Source organism: Medicago sativa, chromosome 5 (assembly GCF_051527215.1).
Source record: "Medicago sativa cultivar Bolivia chromosome 5, Bolivia_mono, whole genome shotgun sequence".
NCBI classification, from domain to species: domain Eukaryota; kingdom Viridiplantae; phylum Streptophyta; class Magnoliopsida; order Fabales; family Fabaceae; genus Medicago; species Medicago sativa.
Genome location: NC_140753.1, coordinates 61,042,852 through 61,062,992, shown reverse-complemented (window position 1 = coordinate 61,062,992; position 20,141 = coordinate 61,042,852). Strand labels below are relative to the sequence as shown.

General features: G+C 34.0%; 1 protein-coding gene, 1 long non-coding RNA gene and 1 pseudogene across 7 annotated transcripts; all 3 read right to left on the bottom strand.

Moving 5' to 3' along the window:
• Nucleotides 1-625: 625 nt before the first annotated feature.
• LOC146923712 (uncharacterized) lies at nt 626-3,739 on the bottom strand. The gene is made up of 3 exons (XR_015009860.1): nt 3,563-3,739; nt 1,523-1,582; nt 626-908 (listed from the first exon to the last, which is right to left on the bottom strand). It is a non-coding gene; the product is annotated as an uncharacterized LOC146923712 (long non-coding RNA).
• Nucleotides 3,740-7,762: 4,023 nt separating this feature from the next.
• LOC146923711 (protein FAR1-RELATED SEQUENCE 5-like) lies at nt 7,763-10,618 on the bottom strand (annotated as a pseudogene).
• A 2,992-nt stretch (nt 10,619-13,610) lies between these two features.
• LOC146923710 (ARM repeat superfamily protein) lies at nt 13,611-18,654 on the bottom strand. Of its 6 annotated transcripts, none has more exons than XM_085708842.1 (8): nt 18,460-18,640; nt 18,278-18,330; nt 14,879-15,031; nt 14,752-14,788; nt 14,558-14,631; nt 14,357-14,450; nt 14,181-14,263; nt 13,611-13,932 (listed from the first exon to the last, which is right to left on the bottom strand). In XM_085708842.1, exons 3-8 carry the CDS (start codon nt 14,948-14,950, stop codon nt 13,756-13,758), a joined length of 537 nt encoding a protein of 178 aa, XP_085564968.1. In that variant the 5' UTR covers nt 14,951-15,031; nt 18,278-18,330; nt 18,460-18,640; the 3' UTR covers nt 13,611-13,755. The 6 variants fall into 6 exon arrangements, with proteins under 6 accessions (XP_085564968.1, XP_085564969.1, XP_085564971.1 ...); XM_085708843.1 differs by having other exon boundaries at nt 14,879-14,966; XM_085708845.1 differs by having other exon boundaries at nt 14,879-14,966; nt 18,278-18,365; nt 18,460-18,598.
• Between the last annotated feature and the right edge of the window lie 1,487 nt (nt 18,655-20,141).

Genomic DNA, 20,141 nt, shown 5'->3' with positions numbered 1-20,141 from the left:
CTTTCTTCTTGATTAAGAGAAATAGATTTTGAGCATTGTAATGGTAAAATCTTGATGCACTTTGTGTTTATCTTCGATCATGCATATGGTAAAACCTGACTGAATATTCATGTGTTCTACTACTTCACAAACTTCCTTGACATGACTACCCAATCTCAATATGAAAGCATAATATTTCAACCAAGTACGAATAACATGTATAAAAGAAGAAATTAATGAACCAAGGAACGAACAAAGAGTGAAATACATTTAGTCTTTAATTCCAGTCTATATGTATCTTTAATTTTGAGCCATCTAATATAGATGAAACACAAAGTCAAAGAAAAAATGATAAGAAATGATAAGCATGAAATAGAAACAAAGAATAAAAGTAAAAAAAAGTGAAGAATATAATGTTAGAATTAAAAAAAGTAAACAATAGAATTTAAGAATATCAAACTCCGTTTAGACTACTCCATTAAGTGGTGCTGAGCGGATACCTCCTTAATAAACGGGAGAAATGAATAACAACCTACAATAGAAGGGATAAATGAGCATATAAAAAAGGAAATGAGAAGAATAAAAGTGAGCAAAAATATAGAAGAAATAAATGGTAGAAACCCCCTAAAGTCGTAGCGGTTATATCATCACCATTATTTCACCCGTTGTACTCACAATTAGTGATGCCTTCATGGTTGGTTAATCGACCACATTGCTACGTACTTTTCCCCTTTTCTCATCTCTCTATCTCTGAAGGTGAAAGACCAGCGTTCCAACACCAACTCTAGGCGGCTTTCATACTGCTGCTGCCTTTAGCACATATCCCAAACTTAATTTTCCTTTTCAAAAACGTTTCCATGCTCCCTTGATTCTTTTTCTATCTCTTCCTTCTTTTTTTATCTCTCTGATTTGTGCCATTCCTCAAGATACTGCAATCCCTCTCAATTATTTTGTTTTTGAAATATTAGTTGGAACAAAATAAGAAGATGAAATACAAAAACACAACGAAGAAAAAACTAATTGTACAATTCAATTCTTATAGCATACTTTGAAAACAATGAGGAAACCTCTTTATCTATGCAGCCCATACCCTTCCATGATCTTAGACATACAATGAGCACAATAATGAGATGTCGAGACCGGTAAAAAAAAATTAAAAATGAATTAATTGAATGTAATTATATGTGTTGGCGTCGAAAACCAATGCATGTTATTGAAGATCCAATGAGATATTTTTGAAGATCCAAAAGCATAACATATATTTTCTCTTAAGAGGATTTCAAAATTTGAATTTGAACCTGTTAAGTATATTCGACACAGCATAATGTCCACCTTCTTTTGAAAACAACATTGTAAGAATTAAGTAAAACATAATGTTATTGTGTTGACCACTTGAAACGGATTAATGAACCAACGTAGAACCACCAAAAGAATAATGACATATTGGTAAATAAGGACATTAAGAACGTAGTTGCACATAAAATATTAAAAGTTAAAAATAGAATATCTCAATTACATCATCATTCACTTATTATAAACTAACCTTTGTCTCGATCATTTCCTTGTCTCCGTCATCTTCTTCTTCATACCCTTGCCAATGTACCTATGTTAAACAAAGCGTATTACAATCTTTTTTAATAGCAAACCATTTGAGTAGTATATCAAAAGCAAATTAGATATCAAAACGAAGCGAACATTGTATTTGTGCATGCAAACTATCACGCTTCCAATGGTTAAGGATGTATCTTTCCCCATATCCCTGCTCTGCTATTCTCACTCCCTCTTTCTCAAACACCCTTTGTTCATCAAGTGGTATTTAATTTCAGAGAGATGTCGGTTACACTTTGTATTTGTTTGGAAGAAATGTGAAAAATAAACTGCCTTGATGAACAAAGTAGCAATAGGGTGATAAAGTTAACTTCTTCTGCGGTTACTTTGGGTTTTTTTTGACCGGTTAAGTTGTGCAGTTACACCAACTGTTGAGGGTATTTTTGGAAGCTAAAATAGGCTACCAAGGGTATTAGTGGAAGGTAAAATAGGCTACACCAAATAGATGTATTGTCGTGCAGTTACACCAACTGTTGAGGGTATTTTTGGAAGCTAAAATAGGCTACCAAGGGTATTAGTGGAAAGTAAAATAGGCTACAGCAAATAGATGTATTGCCTTTATCAATAGTTATAGATTATCATTATTATTATCTGTCAAAAAAGATTATCATTATTATTATTACTACTAGCGTCCAGATGGGCACTCCCGTGTCCGTCTATCCGCTCTTTTTACTGCGCTAACGCATGTAACTCTTAAACAATATGTTTTTCAACATCAATGTTGGTTTAGTTTTTCTTGATATATCTTGGAGAAAAATATTAGAATTAAAAGAATAATCAAGCTTGATCAAAAAAGAAGGATCAAACTTGATAAAAAATGTAAGATATGTAATTCATGCATTTCTTTAACATGGAGTTACTTAATATATACTTAGCTTTGTGATGCATACTCATCTATCTATCTATGGAGGATGAATATGCATGAAAAATGTGTGACATTTATGGGGTGGGTTTGATGAAGACATTAAATCTTTCCCATCCGTAACATAATTTACAGAACCAGTGCACATATGCTTTATATTATTTCTCGAGCCATTTTTGTCGGTCATAAAATATAAAATTAAGAAAATCTAAGACAAACCAATAAAAGAAATAAGAACAAAACTTTGATAACACATCCAAGTCTTGCAAAGGACGAAGACATTTCAAAAAGAGGGAAAGAATGTTTACACATTAGTCGTACCACTTATTCATACTTTGCGATATTTTTCATTGAAAAGTCAATGTAACATAGCAAGTGCAATGTTAATTAAACTAGAGCATATAAGTGATGTTCTTGTTTGAGAAATCTTGGAGAAATAGAAGGGAAGAGCCCCTGCTCCAACCACCCCTTCCCTTTTTTTCATTCACCTACCGACATTTCCTATCCTATCTTCTCTTTCTCTCTCTCCCTCACCCTCTTCCCCTCCCCCTTCCCCCCCCCCCCTCTCTCTCTCTCTCTCTCTCTCTCTCTCTCTCTCTCGGCTACACATAACACAACCATACAACTGTCCTATTGACCTATCTCTCTAATGCGTTAACCTGTGCAACTCATGAACATTATGTTTTTTAGTTAAATATTGGTTTCTTTATACATATTTTTTTGAACAAAATTATCAGAATTAAAAGAAATACATATATTGATCCACTAATGAATTTTGATTAATATCGATGTCCACTTTAATATGTTGTTGCGATCCACTAATGAATTTTGATTAATACCGATGTTTTCATCCCTTGCTGAATCAAGTTTTGACCTTTGTCCCCGTCAAAAGATCCTCTTGCATTTTGTATAGATGGTTTTAACATATTTTTTCTTTTGATTTAAATTTTCCTCTTATTTTTTTTCATTTGTCGACTTTAAATCGAGTCGAAAACCAAACCAACATACACTTCAGAATTTGAAAAATTGTATAATCAAATGTGAACAAAATTTGAATTAAAATGCCTTGGAATTGAACAAATATAAAGACCAAGAGAAAAAAAGAATGAAAACCTAATTGTAAATGTCTCGTTCACCAAGCATTATTGTTGTGACCATGAGCCAACGCAAAGGTTACAAAACCCGACCAATCATCCACTTCCATTATTGTTATGTCCTTAGCTATTTCACTGAATGCTATGTCCTTAACATTAAAATGTCATTTATAGGCTCCCTGTATCATCCTCCATTCATCTTTAATAGTAATATATTCGTCAAGTGCGAATAACGTACCCCTCCCTTCCCTGATTGATGACCATTTTACAGAAGAAATGAAATATTTAAAGCATGCATGGTATACATAAACAAACAATGAAAGTAAAAATAAAATAAAGTGAAACATTTATGATATAATGGGTTGGTAAAATAGAAAAGGTGAATAATATAATTGAAGGATACCTTCATGGCCTATGTGACTCCTCCACCACATGGCGGTCCTTGGAAAAAATGAAGAGAATGAGAACCAAACTATGAGATACATCAGTATAACAAAAAAGGAAGAATATATTATTCCAAAAAAAGGAAGAAAAATGAGGCACCTTATGGTGTTTCTATCACCGCTGTGATCACTCCTTGTGCAGGTGGTAGAGGAATGTTATGTAAGATACAAATCTACTGTTGTAGAATAATTTATGACAAATTTTGAGTAAACCCTTTGAGCAAGTGTTATTATGACATTTTTATGTAAAGAAAAAACAACTCCACTTGAAGTAAACTATCATCCAAAAAGAATTTTTTACTCCAAAAACTTAATTTATTGAAGAATTCATGCACGGAAATACATTTTATTTCTAGACTTAATTATTAACGTAACATGTGAAAAATAAGATGAATTAACATCAGCTATGCTTAGTTAAATATTAACTTTAGGAGATGAAATTCTTTCAAAAATAAAAATAAAAAAATCAGCAAATGAGTTATAAAAAAAGCGCTCGAGGAACAATAAAATATTTGAAAATAAATTAGAGAGAAGAATAATGCAAATAACCATTTTGCAATGCAAAAAATTGAAGCCTTCGGCCTTCTCCTCTACCAAAGGCCAGTAGAAAAGATGAGAAACAAATGAAAAATGCTAAAAAACACGACAAGATTTTTCGTGCTACACACACGAATGCGCTTTTTCTACTTGGTTTTCCCTATCAAACACGTTTCTCTCTCTGTGTTGTGTTTTCAGCTTCATATCCTCCTTTTCAATTTTCAATTGACCTGCTATAACATTTTTCTTGCTCGTAATGCTACTAATGCACAATCCTCTTCAATTGAATATTTAGATAGTTTGATGGTATCTGTAATTGTTCCAGTAACAGTGCTCTTCTTACTTGCCACTATCTCTCACCCTCTCACCTTTTTTGAGCTTCATTATTCTGATCTATCTCCCTCTCTTTCTTAGATGAAACAATTTTTATATAGATTATTTATGGTATTTCAATGTTTATAATGACAGCAATGACGGTGGGAGGCAATGACAATTGCCGTGTAAAGGATGACACCAAATAGAGTTGATGTGTGGTTGGCGGTGGACTATTTATGAGATTTGGAACATTTTTCATTTGGTTTTAAGAAATAAAATAAAAGCAAATTTACAAGTTTGTCCTTTACTTAAAACATATTTTAAAAGGATAGTAGTGGGTAATTTGGTAAAGAACTAGTAGGTGTAGCTTGTTAACTTGCACCTTAGTGTGTTTTAGGTGGGTGCAAGTTAACAACCCCCTATATATATATATATATATATATATATATATATATATATCTGTGTGTGCGCGCATGCGTGCGTGCGTACGTGTGTTTGTGCGAATGTCATAATCACCCTCGTAATTTCAAAAAACAAAGAAAAGGGGGAAACAAAAGGGTTTTTCGGCCTATCATTATTTATTAATTTTGTTAAGTCTGCAGCAACTTAACCTAATTTTTTTCCTCCACTAATCCCTTATTAGGTTTGCAAGAGTCCGGATCCTCTCCATTTCCAAAGGAAATGGGGATCGACATTTCCTTTCCTTGCAAAACGACACGTGGCGTAAGTGGAAACCAACGGTTGAGATCTATTCTTTCTTTAAAACCAATTAATTCATACAAAATACCCAGTTTAACCCTATGTTGTTTGTTGAACTCCGGCAACTCTGGTCGACTTCAATTCATCAGAACTCTCCATATCCTGCGATGCACCACAATCACTTAGGGATTTGTTTTGATGAATTGAAGGATTCACAATCACTTAATCCCCTTCCTCTCTTTTTCTTAGATGCAGTTTCGATGCACACTACCGAACCTATGTCGTCTCCCGTCGTTTTAACAGGCAGTTTCCATTTTCGATTTTCGGTGAGAAATTGGTAACGCCTCCCTTGTCGATGCCTCACTAATTCGCTCTCTAAATCGTCGAACACAGTCTGATGCCATTGCAACGGTGAGACACTTTTTGCTTCTCTGTTTGATTTGTTTTGGGGGAATCATTTAGCATTACTTGTTAACAATAGATAAGATTGGTTTCTTTTTCATGTTTACCTGCGAGTATGTAGCTTATCCATTAATTTTGTTTTAGTCAACAAACTTTGATCCAAAGAAGAATTTTTCAAAAACAACTGCAATTTTGAAAGGAAAAAGAGAGGGCTGAATGAAACTAAGTTAAATGAAAAATTTGAAAGGATTCAACTTTAAATTGGGGAAATGCATTTGATACCATGTTTGTGTCTTCTGTTTGCATAAGCTGAATAGCAGAATTATAAAAAGACAGTGTTACATGTCGATGCCAATATTAACATTATACATGTGGTTTCCATATGGAATTGATGGATTCATGTAGTTGTGTTTGGGACAGTGCTTTCAAAAACACAATGGAATGGTATCTTGTGTAAAATTGGGTTAGTGTGATTGTATCTTAATTACCTAACTTCAATTATATATTTAGGATTCATTTGTGGCTTTTGGCTTATTTATCCATGTGGATTAGATCCAATTTAATGGAGAATAACTTAGTGTGAATTGGTTGTTGTAAATTATGGATTAAAATGTGGTATTGCCTCCCTGTTTCACTGATGTTTGATTATGTTTTATGGATAAATAATTAAGCTACATGCTTGGGGCAAGGAAAATTGGTGTAGTCTTGTGAAGTTGAATTTAGGTAATTGTTATAGAGTGAGGAATATTACACGACCTCCTGTCCTTGCTTGCAGTAGCTTTTAAATTTTGAATGTGTGGTTAATTCTAGAATATATGGTGCAGTTACTTCTGGAATAAGGTTCTGTGGGTTGTGTGTTATTGTTTTCTTGTTTTCTTTACGTTTTATACGATAGTTTGGAGTAGTGATTGTATTATGTATCTGCTGGGAGTTATGTAACTATGATAATTTGCTCTTTATATGCTAACTGGGTATCTGAATTTGATAAAGGAATGAGCTTAAAATGTTTGCTGAAGTCAATACAACATGAAGCAATGGTGAAATATTTTGGTATAATCAAGGTGAAGTGCTATCCATGCATGCAAAGCTGGGAGGGCTGGAATGGCGCTGCGAGTAATAATAGGATTCATTGAGGTTTCCGGTTGATTTGGCATGCCGTGGTTTGGAGTTTATGGAGGGCGAGAAATGATCGAATTTTCAATAATTCAACTTGTGAAGTGGATGAGATAGCAGTGCTGATTTTTCTGCCAGTTTGCATATGGCAGTCTCAATTTTATTGTTTTTGGTGCTGGTCTGTTTGTGTGCTTCTGCTGTTAGCGCTTTAGGCTAGGAGGTTTTTTTGCTGTTTTGCTGTTTTGAGGGGTTTTGCTGGTTGTAGGGTTTCTGGTATATCAGTACCCTTTGTATTTTGTTTTTGCTGGCCGCGAGTTTTGTTGTGCTCCTTGCACACACTCGTCGTTAATAAATGTAGTTGTTTCTAAAAAAAAAATCAGATTTATATTTACCTCATTGTCTAATTCTGCGATTTCCTTTGTCATTTTTTTTTTGAAAATGCAAATTAATTAATAACTCTTAAAAAAGCATAAGACAATGGTGAAAGGCAACCAAAAATACAAAGTCATGGAGCTAACAAAGCTAAATCAAAAGGTATTCATAATCCTCTTACAAAGCATTTTGGAATAAAACCAACTACCATAAGGTTCAACATACCTCCTATTACTTATAAATTAAAAGGCAGCACAGCTACAAAACTGCAGCATTCCTAACTTCCATCAAGTTAACTATCATTAACAAAAGCCACACAAAACTGCAAAGCAAAGCTGTCATGCAAAAAAGGTAGTGTCCCTAAGGTCTTCCTTTTCATGAGTCACCAAAATTTTGTTGTGCATCCCCAATGTGTCAACGTGGCTTCCACCTCGAGTATGGCTTCCATCCAAAATTACATAATCTGAAGATAGAGAAGTTGAGTTGTAGTCCAGTTGTTGCTGCATATGATTAGGAAGGTTAAATAAACTTTTATAAAAGATAACAGCTGAAACACCAAAACAGAAAACCAGAAAATTCTGGCACAGATGACAGTAGCGCAGGCAGAAAAAAACAGGCACAGCAGCCAAATGAATTAATTGCTTACACTCAACAATTGAGTAAAAGTGGGACTTGTATGAAGGGGATGTGCACCATCATCTGTTACTGAAGCTTTTTCCTGCATAATTGAAGTATAAGTAACATATTTATTTTTGAAACAATAAATTTTACTTAACAAGTAAATCACAGTAACAAGAAGTAAATGGGAGAGCTGCAAATACAAGCACTAAAGGAGGCCAAACTAGACCCCAAAATTAACTAAAACACATCAAAGCCAGTAGGAACCGCAGGCATCAGGATTAAAAATCATCAGCAAAAATACATACACTCCACTGTCATACAAAAACACATCACAGCCAGCATCACAACAAATTATATAATAATAAAGTTAGGAGTGAATTACCAAATTTTCTTTAGGTTTTCCATTTTTCCTTGATATGCACGCCTTTTTCTTTCTATCCAATTTCTCCTTCCATGATTTAGGACGTTTATTACTCTTACATGAGCATTCTTTCTTTTTTATTGCTTTTGGTTCAACAGAAACAGTAGTGCTCACATTGTTGTCTATCTCACCATTTGTAATTGATATGGAAACATGACACGTTCCAATTGATTCTCCATCAGTAAGCTTATTAGCCAACATATCCTCAACTATCTTGTTGGACTCTCATAGACTTTGGACAGAAACATGTAAGTTTCGTGAGTTTCAGATCCTCTATTTGTTAATTTGACCATCCGAGGACATAAATCATTGTATCGCTTCATGAAGTGAGCTTTGATGTCCAAATCAATATGATGTCCTTTCCAATCTCGATTACTTCCTGACCTTGCTTCTCTTGTCCATCGCTTGAGTATATAGTGCGAAGGAATTAGCTTAATATTCATTGTATCCAACACTTTCAAAGCATGACTACATAAAATACCATGTGTCTCAAATTTACGACAATCACAAGCAACCTTTTGATCCTCGAAACTCCATATTACTTTCCTCTCCTTATTGTCATCATCATTTATAACAATATACAACCCATCATTCAAATTCTTTATGCAAGTGCCTAGAAATTCTTCATATTCTTCTTGGAACTCCTCAAATATTTTTGGAGTGTAAATGTTTCCGGCTTGAACAAGCATACGTGCCTTCTTAATTTTCAACTTAGGAAGTTTATGTCTTGACTCATAATCGGCTTCTGACTCATTGTTTCGTTTTCCATTCACAACTCTTTCGAAGTGTGTGAAAAATTGGACCAAATTTATATCTGACTTCAAATGATTTTTCAAAGCAGCATTGAAGCTCTCACTTAATTGAGTAGATCTCATACCCGCAGTGAAAGTTTTTCGAACATAAGCCCATGCCCATTTTTCCTTCACTCGAAAAATTGAATGCAGCCACGAATCATCAGAAACATTATGCTCAAGAAGTAAAGCATTCCATGCGTTCAGAAATTCATCTTCTTCTTCATGTAGATCAATACATGCTTCAAAATCCGAGCAGAAATGGGAGCTCTTTTGGTATAGGTGGTTCACATGCCTTAGGGCATTTTCTCTTATATGCCAAGTGCATAGTCCATGAAATGTTTGAGGCATAACTAGAGAAATAGCCTTGGCCATTGCTGCATTTTGATCTGTTAGGATGGTTTTTGGCTTTTCTCCACCCATTGCTTTGAGAAAAGTTTCAAATAACCATTGAAAGGAAGGAATTGTTTCATCATACAACAATGTTGCCCCAAAAACAACAGTTTGTCTGAAGTTATTCAGTCCAACAAATTCTCCCAATGGTCGATAATCCTTATTTGTCTTGTATGTTGTATCAAAAGTGATGACATCACCAAAATATCCATAATCGTTTATCATCTGTGCATCCGCCCAAAAGATATTTGTTATTTGCTCTTCAACATCCATTTGAAAGTCATAAAAGAAAGAAGGATTTTCACTTTGTCCTTTGAAATACATCAATAATGCACCTACTTCACCATACCTCAGTGAATGATTCCTTTTAGTTCGAAGGAAATTCTTATGGTCTTGCCTTGTATAACCAACTATGTCTATTCCACCAACTTGCTTGGACACATACTCATGAAAATCCTTTGGCTTTAATCCGGATTCATCAGCCAACACAATTTGTGATGCTTGTGACTCAGATATGCGTCGATGAGAGCGAATCATATGAACGTACCCTGGTGGTTGAAGAAGGTGATTATGTTCAAATACAAAGTCGACAACCTTGTATTTTCCAATTTTTCGATCAAGTGAAATAACCATACGTGCTTTACACCCAGTTCTGGTTTCTGCTCTAGACTCTTTTGTCAAGTGGTCTCGCTTGTCATCACCTTTCCCTCTTTAAAGCACGAGAATCTTCTTGAAGTCAGAATTCCGTCTTTTTTGCTTTTATTGCCATATTCTCGACGAATACCAAATCCAATTCTCCTGCTATACTCATTATAAAATTCATAGGCTGCTGCCTCAGATTCAAACTCCATTTCCAAGTGTGGTGTATAATCTACAAAAGTTTCTTGGCTATTTGGCAAAATACTTTCATGAATGGAACTAACCCATTTCTCTACACCTTCAACAATTGAAATTGATGGCTCATTAAGGTTTCCTGGGAAAAATATTGAGTCAATGGTTAACGAAAAAAACAACAAGTAAAATCAAATGCAATTTTGTAGTATTAATTAAAAGAGGAGGATTTTTTCAAGAAACGTGATCAAAGAATGAGAAATAAGTATTTTGTTAAACCAGGTTTCAATAATAATGAGTGAATTTCTTACCCGTGGAATGACAAAGAGGTGGTGGACGGCCAGAATTGGTTTTCTCCATCTTGCACACAATTCACGGAACGTCGACGTCGACACGAGAGGTGGTGGCAAGACAGAACAACAACAGTAAAGTGAGAGTGCAACAATGTTGGTAAGGAGTGGAGGAGTACCTGCAGAAGGTACCGAAAGGGAGAATGAAGAATGTGGTTCGATATAGTTGGTCAATAGGGAGGAACCAGTTGAAGGAAATCTGTCTCAGTCATGGGTTTCCGTTCTGCAATTTTACCCGGCAAATATGGCAACTCAAACTGAAAACGTGATTGAATTCTTTTATTATTTATTAATATTAATTTGTTTTAAATCCTTGTCGTTGGTTACAACTTACGCCACGTGTCGTTTTGCAAGGAAAGGAAATGTCGATCCCCATTTCCTTTGGAAATGGAGAGGATCCGGACTCGGTTTGCAACAACTCAATCCCAAAATTTTGGCTCTAAATTTGCATCATTAAATGTTAATCCTCAACCCTAAAATTTTGGCTCTAAATTTGCATCATTAGTTGTGATTATCCATGCTACCTCAACAAAAACCCTAATATTTTCCTTTTTTTTTTTTTACCTATCCATGATTTTTCTCAAGGTTCGTTCCCATTAAACCTTTCCCTCTTCCTTCTTTGTTTACTTTATCTTATAGCATTCAGATATAATCTATAGAAGAAATTGAATATATCCAAAACATTAGTGTTTATTACATTTGTTATTTTTGCTGTTCTTTTTAGTCCTCACAGACATAAAGATAGGCTATGGTAAAGAAAATTTATTTTGATTGGAACAAATTTAAAGAAACAAAAGTAATATTTATACCACGGGATACCAATTATTTCCTCTCTTATACTTTACTTTTATATATCGGGTCATGTTAACCAGTGCCCCCGGGACACTGTTAAGGAAACTAAAAAAAGGAAGTTTTAAAATGAAAGTAACATTTTTTATGCTTTTGAAAAGTTGACAGCACAAGTTCCAATGTAATATTTACTATATTTGACTCCTTAACTAGTGCCCCGGGGGCACCAGTTAACATTACTCTTATATATTACAGTCTATTCGACCCGTGCGGCGCACGGGTCAACAATCTAGTGTTCCTTTAATAAAATACTAAGTAAAAGAAACACAAAGTAAAATAACTACCCAAAGCAACACAGGGACACAACTCCCTCTACCCTCTAATAACATAACAACAAAAACTTAAAGCTTAAACACCACAAATCCCAACAGCCTACCTCCCACAACAATCTATTGGCATTTTCCTCCATTCAAAGAGAAACATGTAACATAATTGTACACTACAAAAGAATATATCTCTGTTTCTCTCTTATTCTCTACTTCTCTTTATTCTTGTTCATATTCTAATAGTTTCATAACAAAAAGAGAGAAATATGATGTTATTCTGTCAACAACATAATATTATAATTCAGAGCTATATGATATTGATATCGTGCTTCATTTTCCCCGAAAGTTCTCTCATTTGTTCTCAGATATAAGCAAGAAGGGTGGGATTCTAAAAGGTATCTATCTATGTTTTACGAAGCACATGCATATAACATGAAGTATGTATTTTTTTGACATACTGAGAATGAAATTACTTCTATAAAAAAATAGAGGATGAAATTAATTATTTAATTTAACATTAATAATAAGTAATATAAGTTTTTGTGATTATCAAGCTATATTTTTTGTTCTGCTTGTTGAAAAGTGGTTTTACCAAAGACCAAAAATTTTTTATTGTTAGCAACATATGTTTGTCATTCTATTATTAGGTTTTGACTACTAAAATTGATTTTATATTGTTTGAAATTGAAATTGAATTACGATGAAGAATATGTACATAGTCAACTAGTAACAAGATGAGTGATCAATGGTTAGACGATCGTCTTGTAACGTATATAGAAAGAGATGTTCTTAGAACAATTATTAATGATGTAATTTTAACTCATTTTTAACAAATGGAAAATATAGTATTTTTGTAATTTTGGTTGCTACAACTATTTTTAATATAATTTCTTATTAAATTTAGTTTTATTTAATTATTTGATAAAAAAAATGTGCCCCACCAACATTGTAAGTCTAGGTCCGCTCCGACATGAACAAAAATGAATGAAAAATTCATTCTCATATATAAATAAATAAATATTTATTTATTTATTTATATATATTCACATATCAGATATGTTACAAAAAATATTATGATAATGATAAATAGAAAATAAATGTAGATTCTAAATTAATCTTTCAATCGAGGATACATATGTATCCTTAACATACTGAAATGGCTTCCATTATGGGTATTAAACCAATAGCGGTTTATACAAGCTAAATCTTCTAATCGATAATTTGGCCAAAGAAATAATTTAAAATTCATTAGTTTTTTTGTTTCGAATAACTTCCACTGAATAAGAATGGGAATATTACCCAAACATTTTTTTGTAGAAAATGTGTTTGATTAATAATAGTAATTTTTTTTTACAATAAAATAGCATGTTCTTGACAATTATTTGTGAGAGGTGGCTATATAGATAGTTACCTGAACTAAATTCTATCTTCATGAAAACTTTTTATTCCCACTCATTTTCTGAGAATCCAATTATGATTAAGTAGAATTTATTTTTGATGTATGATAAATGAAACATTTAAATATTTGTTTTTTTTATTTTTTTTGTTACGTATTTTGTAAGTTATTGTTGGATGTTTTGTCTTGGTTAGGCATTAGTCGTGTTTTATCAAACCAACAACTCTAACAATGTTACTCAATTAATAGGTTTGGTTTTCCATGGAGAAAAAAAGAAAGTAAATGAAGGTCTTCATTCTATACAAAAGGATACAAAAGTCACTTAATATTTTTATCAATTTTTAAGATTGAAAGGATATATAAGTCAAAAAATACACTATCATAACAGAGAATGGAATGATGGGCTGTCTCTCTCAGTAGTTCCTTGATAGATGTTTGTCAAGAAATGCTTTAGCCAGATTACTGAAGCTCACACTAACTTCTTCAGCTGCTGCATACCTCTTGATGACATCAATAACTTCAGGCTTTAAAACCTCTTCCTTGTTAGATTCATTACAGATGTAATAAAGCGCCCCGAGTGCATAATTTACCTGATCAGATAAATACATTAGTTGTTTATCAAATTTTTAGGGGATCTTTTGTGGAAGTGAATTAAAATTAGAACGTACAAATCAATGCAAGAAACATTATGTGCTCTATAACTACTACAAGCGATTTTGAGAAATCAGGTATTACTGATGCAAATTTAGTATAAGGGTACACACAATAACATATGTTTCTGAGAAACAAAATCACAACGAAATCCTTACAAAATCAACAAGCAAACTCTAATCCTTACAGTGTTCCTAACTGGGCTTGATAAACATTGAATGATAAGAGGAATCCCACCAACTCCAGCTACAATTGTAGCGTTGGCTGGATCTGCAAAAACAAAATATTTTTATTTATCAACTAGAAAAATAATTAATCAGATAGAAATCACAATACTGTGGAAGGTACAGCAGTAAAAATTACCAACACAACAATTGCAGATCCCTCCAACACCAAATTCTATAATCTTTTCATTGGGTTCAGTTAAGCAGTCAAGGAAAAGTTCCAAAACATTTAGCTGCAATTATACAAGAGCATCTTAGTGTTCATAATGTGCATACAAGAGCATCTTAGTGTTCATAATGTGCATTTTACTTATTGCAAAGACAATTAGTGGGTCCATACCTGGCGCAAGAAGTTAAAATTGTAAGGATCATAGGCAAAGTTGGCCAAATTTGCCAAAATCTTCTCTTTAATTTCTGCAAAACAAACACGAGAAACACCAACAAATAAGGAGATGGTAAACATAAAGAATCCTACCAACAAAGGTGCTTGAAAGATTGTTTAATTTATAGCGTTGATTCACAGAAACAGCATACCATCCTCTGATGAATTCTGAAACTGAGTCACCAATTCCTGAAACAAACGTTATTCATATAAGGTTCTCACTTCTCACACAGAAAAATCATCATAATACAAACGACTAAAAAGAAGAAGAAAAAACACCTGAAGGTATTGCAATCTGGAAGTACCATATCTTCCGGTCCGCTCTTGTTGCCTTTGGTTATTGGTGAACATGGATGTCGTTTTTCGTCTAGTCAATAAAAGTGAACATTGAGGATTGATTGATTGATTGAAAAGAGTATTATATTTTATACTCTTTTCAATTTATCCACCAATAATCATAATAACAACAATATTAACATCGCAAATGTTCAGAAAATGAAGTTTTTATTTATAAGAAAAATCTATAATTTAGATAGAAGATAGAGTTATGTCAACATGGATCAAGCATAGGAAAATATACAAAAAGTAAATCAAATATGAAATCCACTGAATCAATGGAAACATAAAAAAGATCAGTAGATTTGTTTTATTAAAAACAAGAGAAAAGAAAGAGGGGATAGTGATTCAACTAGTAAGCGAATTCCAAATCAAGAGTTAAAGTAGGGTTGGTTAGCTTGAATAAAATGCTATCCGAAAAGAAAAGAAAAAAAACCCAAAAGATATTCTCCAAAAGTAATCAAAATGACAACCCATTAAAATCAAGTTCTAACAGTAATCAAAACAGAGGCAGATATGAAAAACAGAAAACAAGGGTTGGTGTTTCAGATGATGATGTTATTGTTGTCTCTTGAGCACAAGCAGAGGTGAATATGAAGACAGAGGTAGAGGTGAGAACATAGGGTTTAGGAGAACAACAGCGAACATACCCCTCAGTTGCAGCCCTTCTCTGGAAATACCAGTCTTTGTCGCCCAAAACGGGAAAGAAGAAAACTTCGCAGAAGAAGGTCTAACTAACCAGAGAATAAATTTAAAAGTATACGTGAAAAAGAAGATGAAGGCTTCACAAAGTCTCCGCGAAGAAGATTTAGGTCACTTAAAATAAATCAAATTACCTAAACACCCATAACAAAAGAAGCTGAAAAGTTAAATTATGAGGGTTAACTATGAGTTTTTAAACGCTCAACCGCCGAGAAAACTGCGATATGGCTTATGGCTGCGATTCACAATCGCAAACGCCGCACCTGCTGAACAAGGCGAATCGCAGCGTGTCGCAGTGGACATCAACTTCGCTCAAAGAAGCCGCTATCGCACAGCGATTGACATCGTAGCCTAATCAAATAATTCAATTTAATCGTAATTTCAAATTTGAATCAAATAAAATTAATCTAATCCTAATTTAAATTTTAAATATAATCTAATCCTTAAATTAATCAACAAATCAAAACTAAATTGACAACAATTCAAAATTTGAATTAAAAATATAGTAATTAAAAAAAAATCTAAATGATAAAATTTCGTCAAAAAATGCAAACTTAATCTTCATGATGATGAAGGCCGACTATGGTCTTTATTTGAGAAAAGCGGACATACAGGCACTGAGGCCCGTCTCCATGCTAGTGTGGTATAAAAAGGGAAGCAAAACTATGATTGGATAGGCTGAAATTAGTGATTGCAACTCTCTCTCTCTTGTAGCCCAGATTCCTTCTTTTGCTACTCTATTCCCTCCTTATATTTTCAAAAATTCCCAAAAATGGAACTCATTTCATACTAGTTTAATTGTCAAGTCCTGTTGCACTTTCCATTCATCGATATTGTACTATTCTTTTGGTATAATAGTGAAATCAGCAAATTCAGTCTCAATTTATCAGTATATACGTTTCCGACCTTAACATCTAGTATACCAGTTTTGAAAACCAGTTCCTAAATAAACCAATTTCAAGAACTGGTTTTAAATTGGTTAAAGACCAGTTCAAGAACTGATTCTGCCCATAACCAATAAGAATATATTCAAAAATTGGTCTTGCCTAGGAAAAAAGGGCATCCAGGTGCTACAGAATGCTAACCATACTTACACTGCCAGACTTTTAATCAGTCATTCGTTCTTCAGACAGAGGCTTGTAGATCGAAGATAGGTGCTGTCATGAACCAACTAAGCATCCCATTGCCTTTTTCTCAAATTTATTGAGCCTGCGGTTGCAACAATAATTCGCTTATAATCATGAACATCATACAATTACTCAAGCTATTGCTCGATTCCGCCATTATTTGTTGGGGCATAAATTCTTCATTCGCACAGACCAAAAGGGTTTAAACTTTAAAGGCCTTCGCTGGTCAAGTATGAGCCTTACGCATGGGACCCTCCTTTATTACAGAAATTGCTCATTGGAGGGATCAACCACTGTTCCAACTTAAAGTCAATTTGTTCAAGGCTCCACAATTCATGAAGAAGTATCATGACAAAAATCGGCGTTCCTATGAGTTCCAAATTGAGGATATATTGTTGGTTCTATTACAGACTTCTTGTAGACATTCTGTGTCACTAAGCCGCAATCAGAAACTTGGTTTATGCTGCTTTGATCCTTTCCCAGTCATTGATAAAATTAGACCAGTTACATATAAACTGTTGCTAGCAGCCAAAATACATGATGTTTTTCACAGTTCCTTATTAAAACCTTGCAAGGGTAATCATCCCTCTCTATACATACCATTACCTTTGTTAACAATGAGCAAGGCCCATTACTACTGCCCAAATCCATTCTACCATCTCGCATTTTACTTCAACAAGGTCAGCCAATACCTCAAGCACTTGTTCATTGTGAAGGGGTTTCAAGTGATGATGCTACTTGGGAAGATTGGCTTCAAATATAAGAGAATTATCCTTTCCTAAACCTCGAGGACAAGGTTGTTCTCAATGGGGGCAGTATTTGTTTATCAGGAAGAATCAAACTCGGTACACCTACAACACACACTGCGCGCCAATTAGACCCTAGTGTTAATCTCCTAAACGCTGATCAACCCACATGTCAGTAACTAACAACTAATACTAAATATTATCCACGTTCGTATTTCTAACAACTCATTATAGATGTGCTTAATTATAACAACCCCTTTCAATTTAGAGCATATATGCCAAGCCTATAAAAACTGAATCATCGCAAGCCCCTCTAAGGAGCTTTTCAGTGGCATGCATCTCATGGTATTACAAAATTACAAATACTTGCATTTATCTGATCACGGCCTGGTGGTGTTGGCTTGGGACCTTGGAGTGTGTGCTCCTCTCAACGTCTCAGGTTCAATTCCCCCGATGCCAATTTCGGTCAAAAAAAAAAAAAAGAAGGGCGAGGAGAAATGTTCCACCCCTACCTAACTACTAACATGTTAATACATTCTTATAAGAGATGGAAGATTAGTCTTCTATTCAAGAAGAGAAATGTACGACCACGAGTAGTTATTGATAGATCCATGCAAATTGCAAATGACATAGGATCAAGTTAAGAGTTCACAAGAATGAGAAAATTTTACATAGACATGTACAACTAGGGTTCACTTTAAAAAAATTTACAAAAGAATTATATACTTCGCAAATTATAGCTTATAGCAAATGCAAAAGTTCCTGACCAGAGCAAATTAGCATTCAGTTGATGAAAGGTAAACTCTCAGATGATCAACTCCTGCATAAAAGATAATGCCATAAAGCTACTCACACCTATAAAAGTGATATCAGCAAGGCTGCTCTTAATCTATTGAGTATAATAAAAGTGATATCAGCAAATTCAGAAAAGCTAAACGGATTTTCTTACTGTTTTGGCGGCCGACGACCAACTCCAGCTGCTTTTAACGTGGCGGCGAGACGACGACACTGCGTGGCGGAGACGACAATCCAGACTCTGTTGAGATCACACTTCAGACTCTGTTGGAGGGGTTTCTCTTTTCTCTGTGTTTCGATTTTGGTGAGAGATTGAGCGAATTTGAGAAATACTCTTTCTTCGTTTTCCCTCTCCCCGTCTTCATTTTCCGACCCCTTTACCTTAAAACAAATCTCAGCCGTTGCTTCTTTAGTATGCCACGTGTCAAACACACATGCAATAAAATTGAGATCTCCCGTTTCTATGGAAATGGAGAGGATCTGCAATTAGGGCTGGAAATGAGTCGAGTCGAGTCGAACCTGTCTGAGCTCGACTCGACTCGATAAGGATTGGTTCAGCTCGAAACTCGGTTCGAGTTCGATACGAACTCTTTTTTCAGCTCGAGTTCGGCTCGTTTAAAGTTTACGAATAGTCCGGTTCGGCTCGTTAGGTTCAGTTCGTTTGTTCAAATCACATAACTCAAAATGTTATTTTTTTTTGTCAAAGAAAGATAAAAATTTATAGATCTTTGACTGAACAAGTTCTACACCAGCACAACATTTTGAGTAAACAAGCATATTTTTGATCCAACATATATGATTATCCTATATCGATTTCTACAAAGCCATATTATCATGTATTGATCAATTTTATACTTGGATTCAATTTCAACAAGAACCATTGATTATTTCCACCAATATTATTCCTGCCCTCTTTTGTTCGAACATCAACGATTATCCTAGATCATTAAAAACAAAATGAGGAAAGTAATGAAATGAACACAAATTATGAGTAGATTATAAATTATAGGTAGAGAAAAAAAATTATCCATAAAGTTGAGTGATCGAAACCATAAAATGAAGAAGAAATAATGTTGATCCTATAATTACAAAAGTAATTTAGATGATGATTCTGAAGGATTTACAAAGAGATGGTGAGTATCTAAATTTGGAGAAAAGGAGATGAAAGGTTTGGAACAATACAGAGAGAGAGAGAGATGAGAGTATCTTTTCCATCTTAGTGGAAAGGAGAGTAAATTAATATTTTGGGAATGAGAGTAAAGTAAAGGTTAAATGTTAACATCTTAATGAAAATTTCTGCACGTTGGAAAGTGGTTTATGGTATACTAAATGCTAAATTTTAAAGTTATTTTTTTAAAATGAAAGTCAAAGAGTCAAGAAGGAATAAATTTAAGTTACTTTGGAAAAAGTTGATATATATTTTTCTTTTTTAAAATTAAAAGTAAAGTTTAAGGTATATATATAATCGAGTTAGTTCATGAACCAAACGAGCCGATCTATACATAAATCATGTTCAGCTCATTTAGTTAACGAACTTAATTTTTCGCTCAAGTTCAGCTCATTTGGTTCATGAACCAAGTTCAACGAGTTAATTATCGAATCGAGTTTCGAACTATTTTCGAGTTGGTTCGGTTCATTGCCAGCCCTGCAATCAAATATACTACTCCCTCCGTTTTAAAAATGAGCGTCGTTTTAGTCAATTGCATGTAGATTAAGAAATGCACTGATTAAAAGAAATATTTTATTTTGCCAAATTATCCTAACCAACTATTGGTTTGTTTTTCATTAAGAAAAAATTAATATTTTGGAAGTAGTGTATATAATATTAATCGAAGG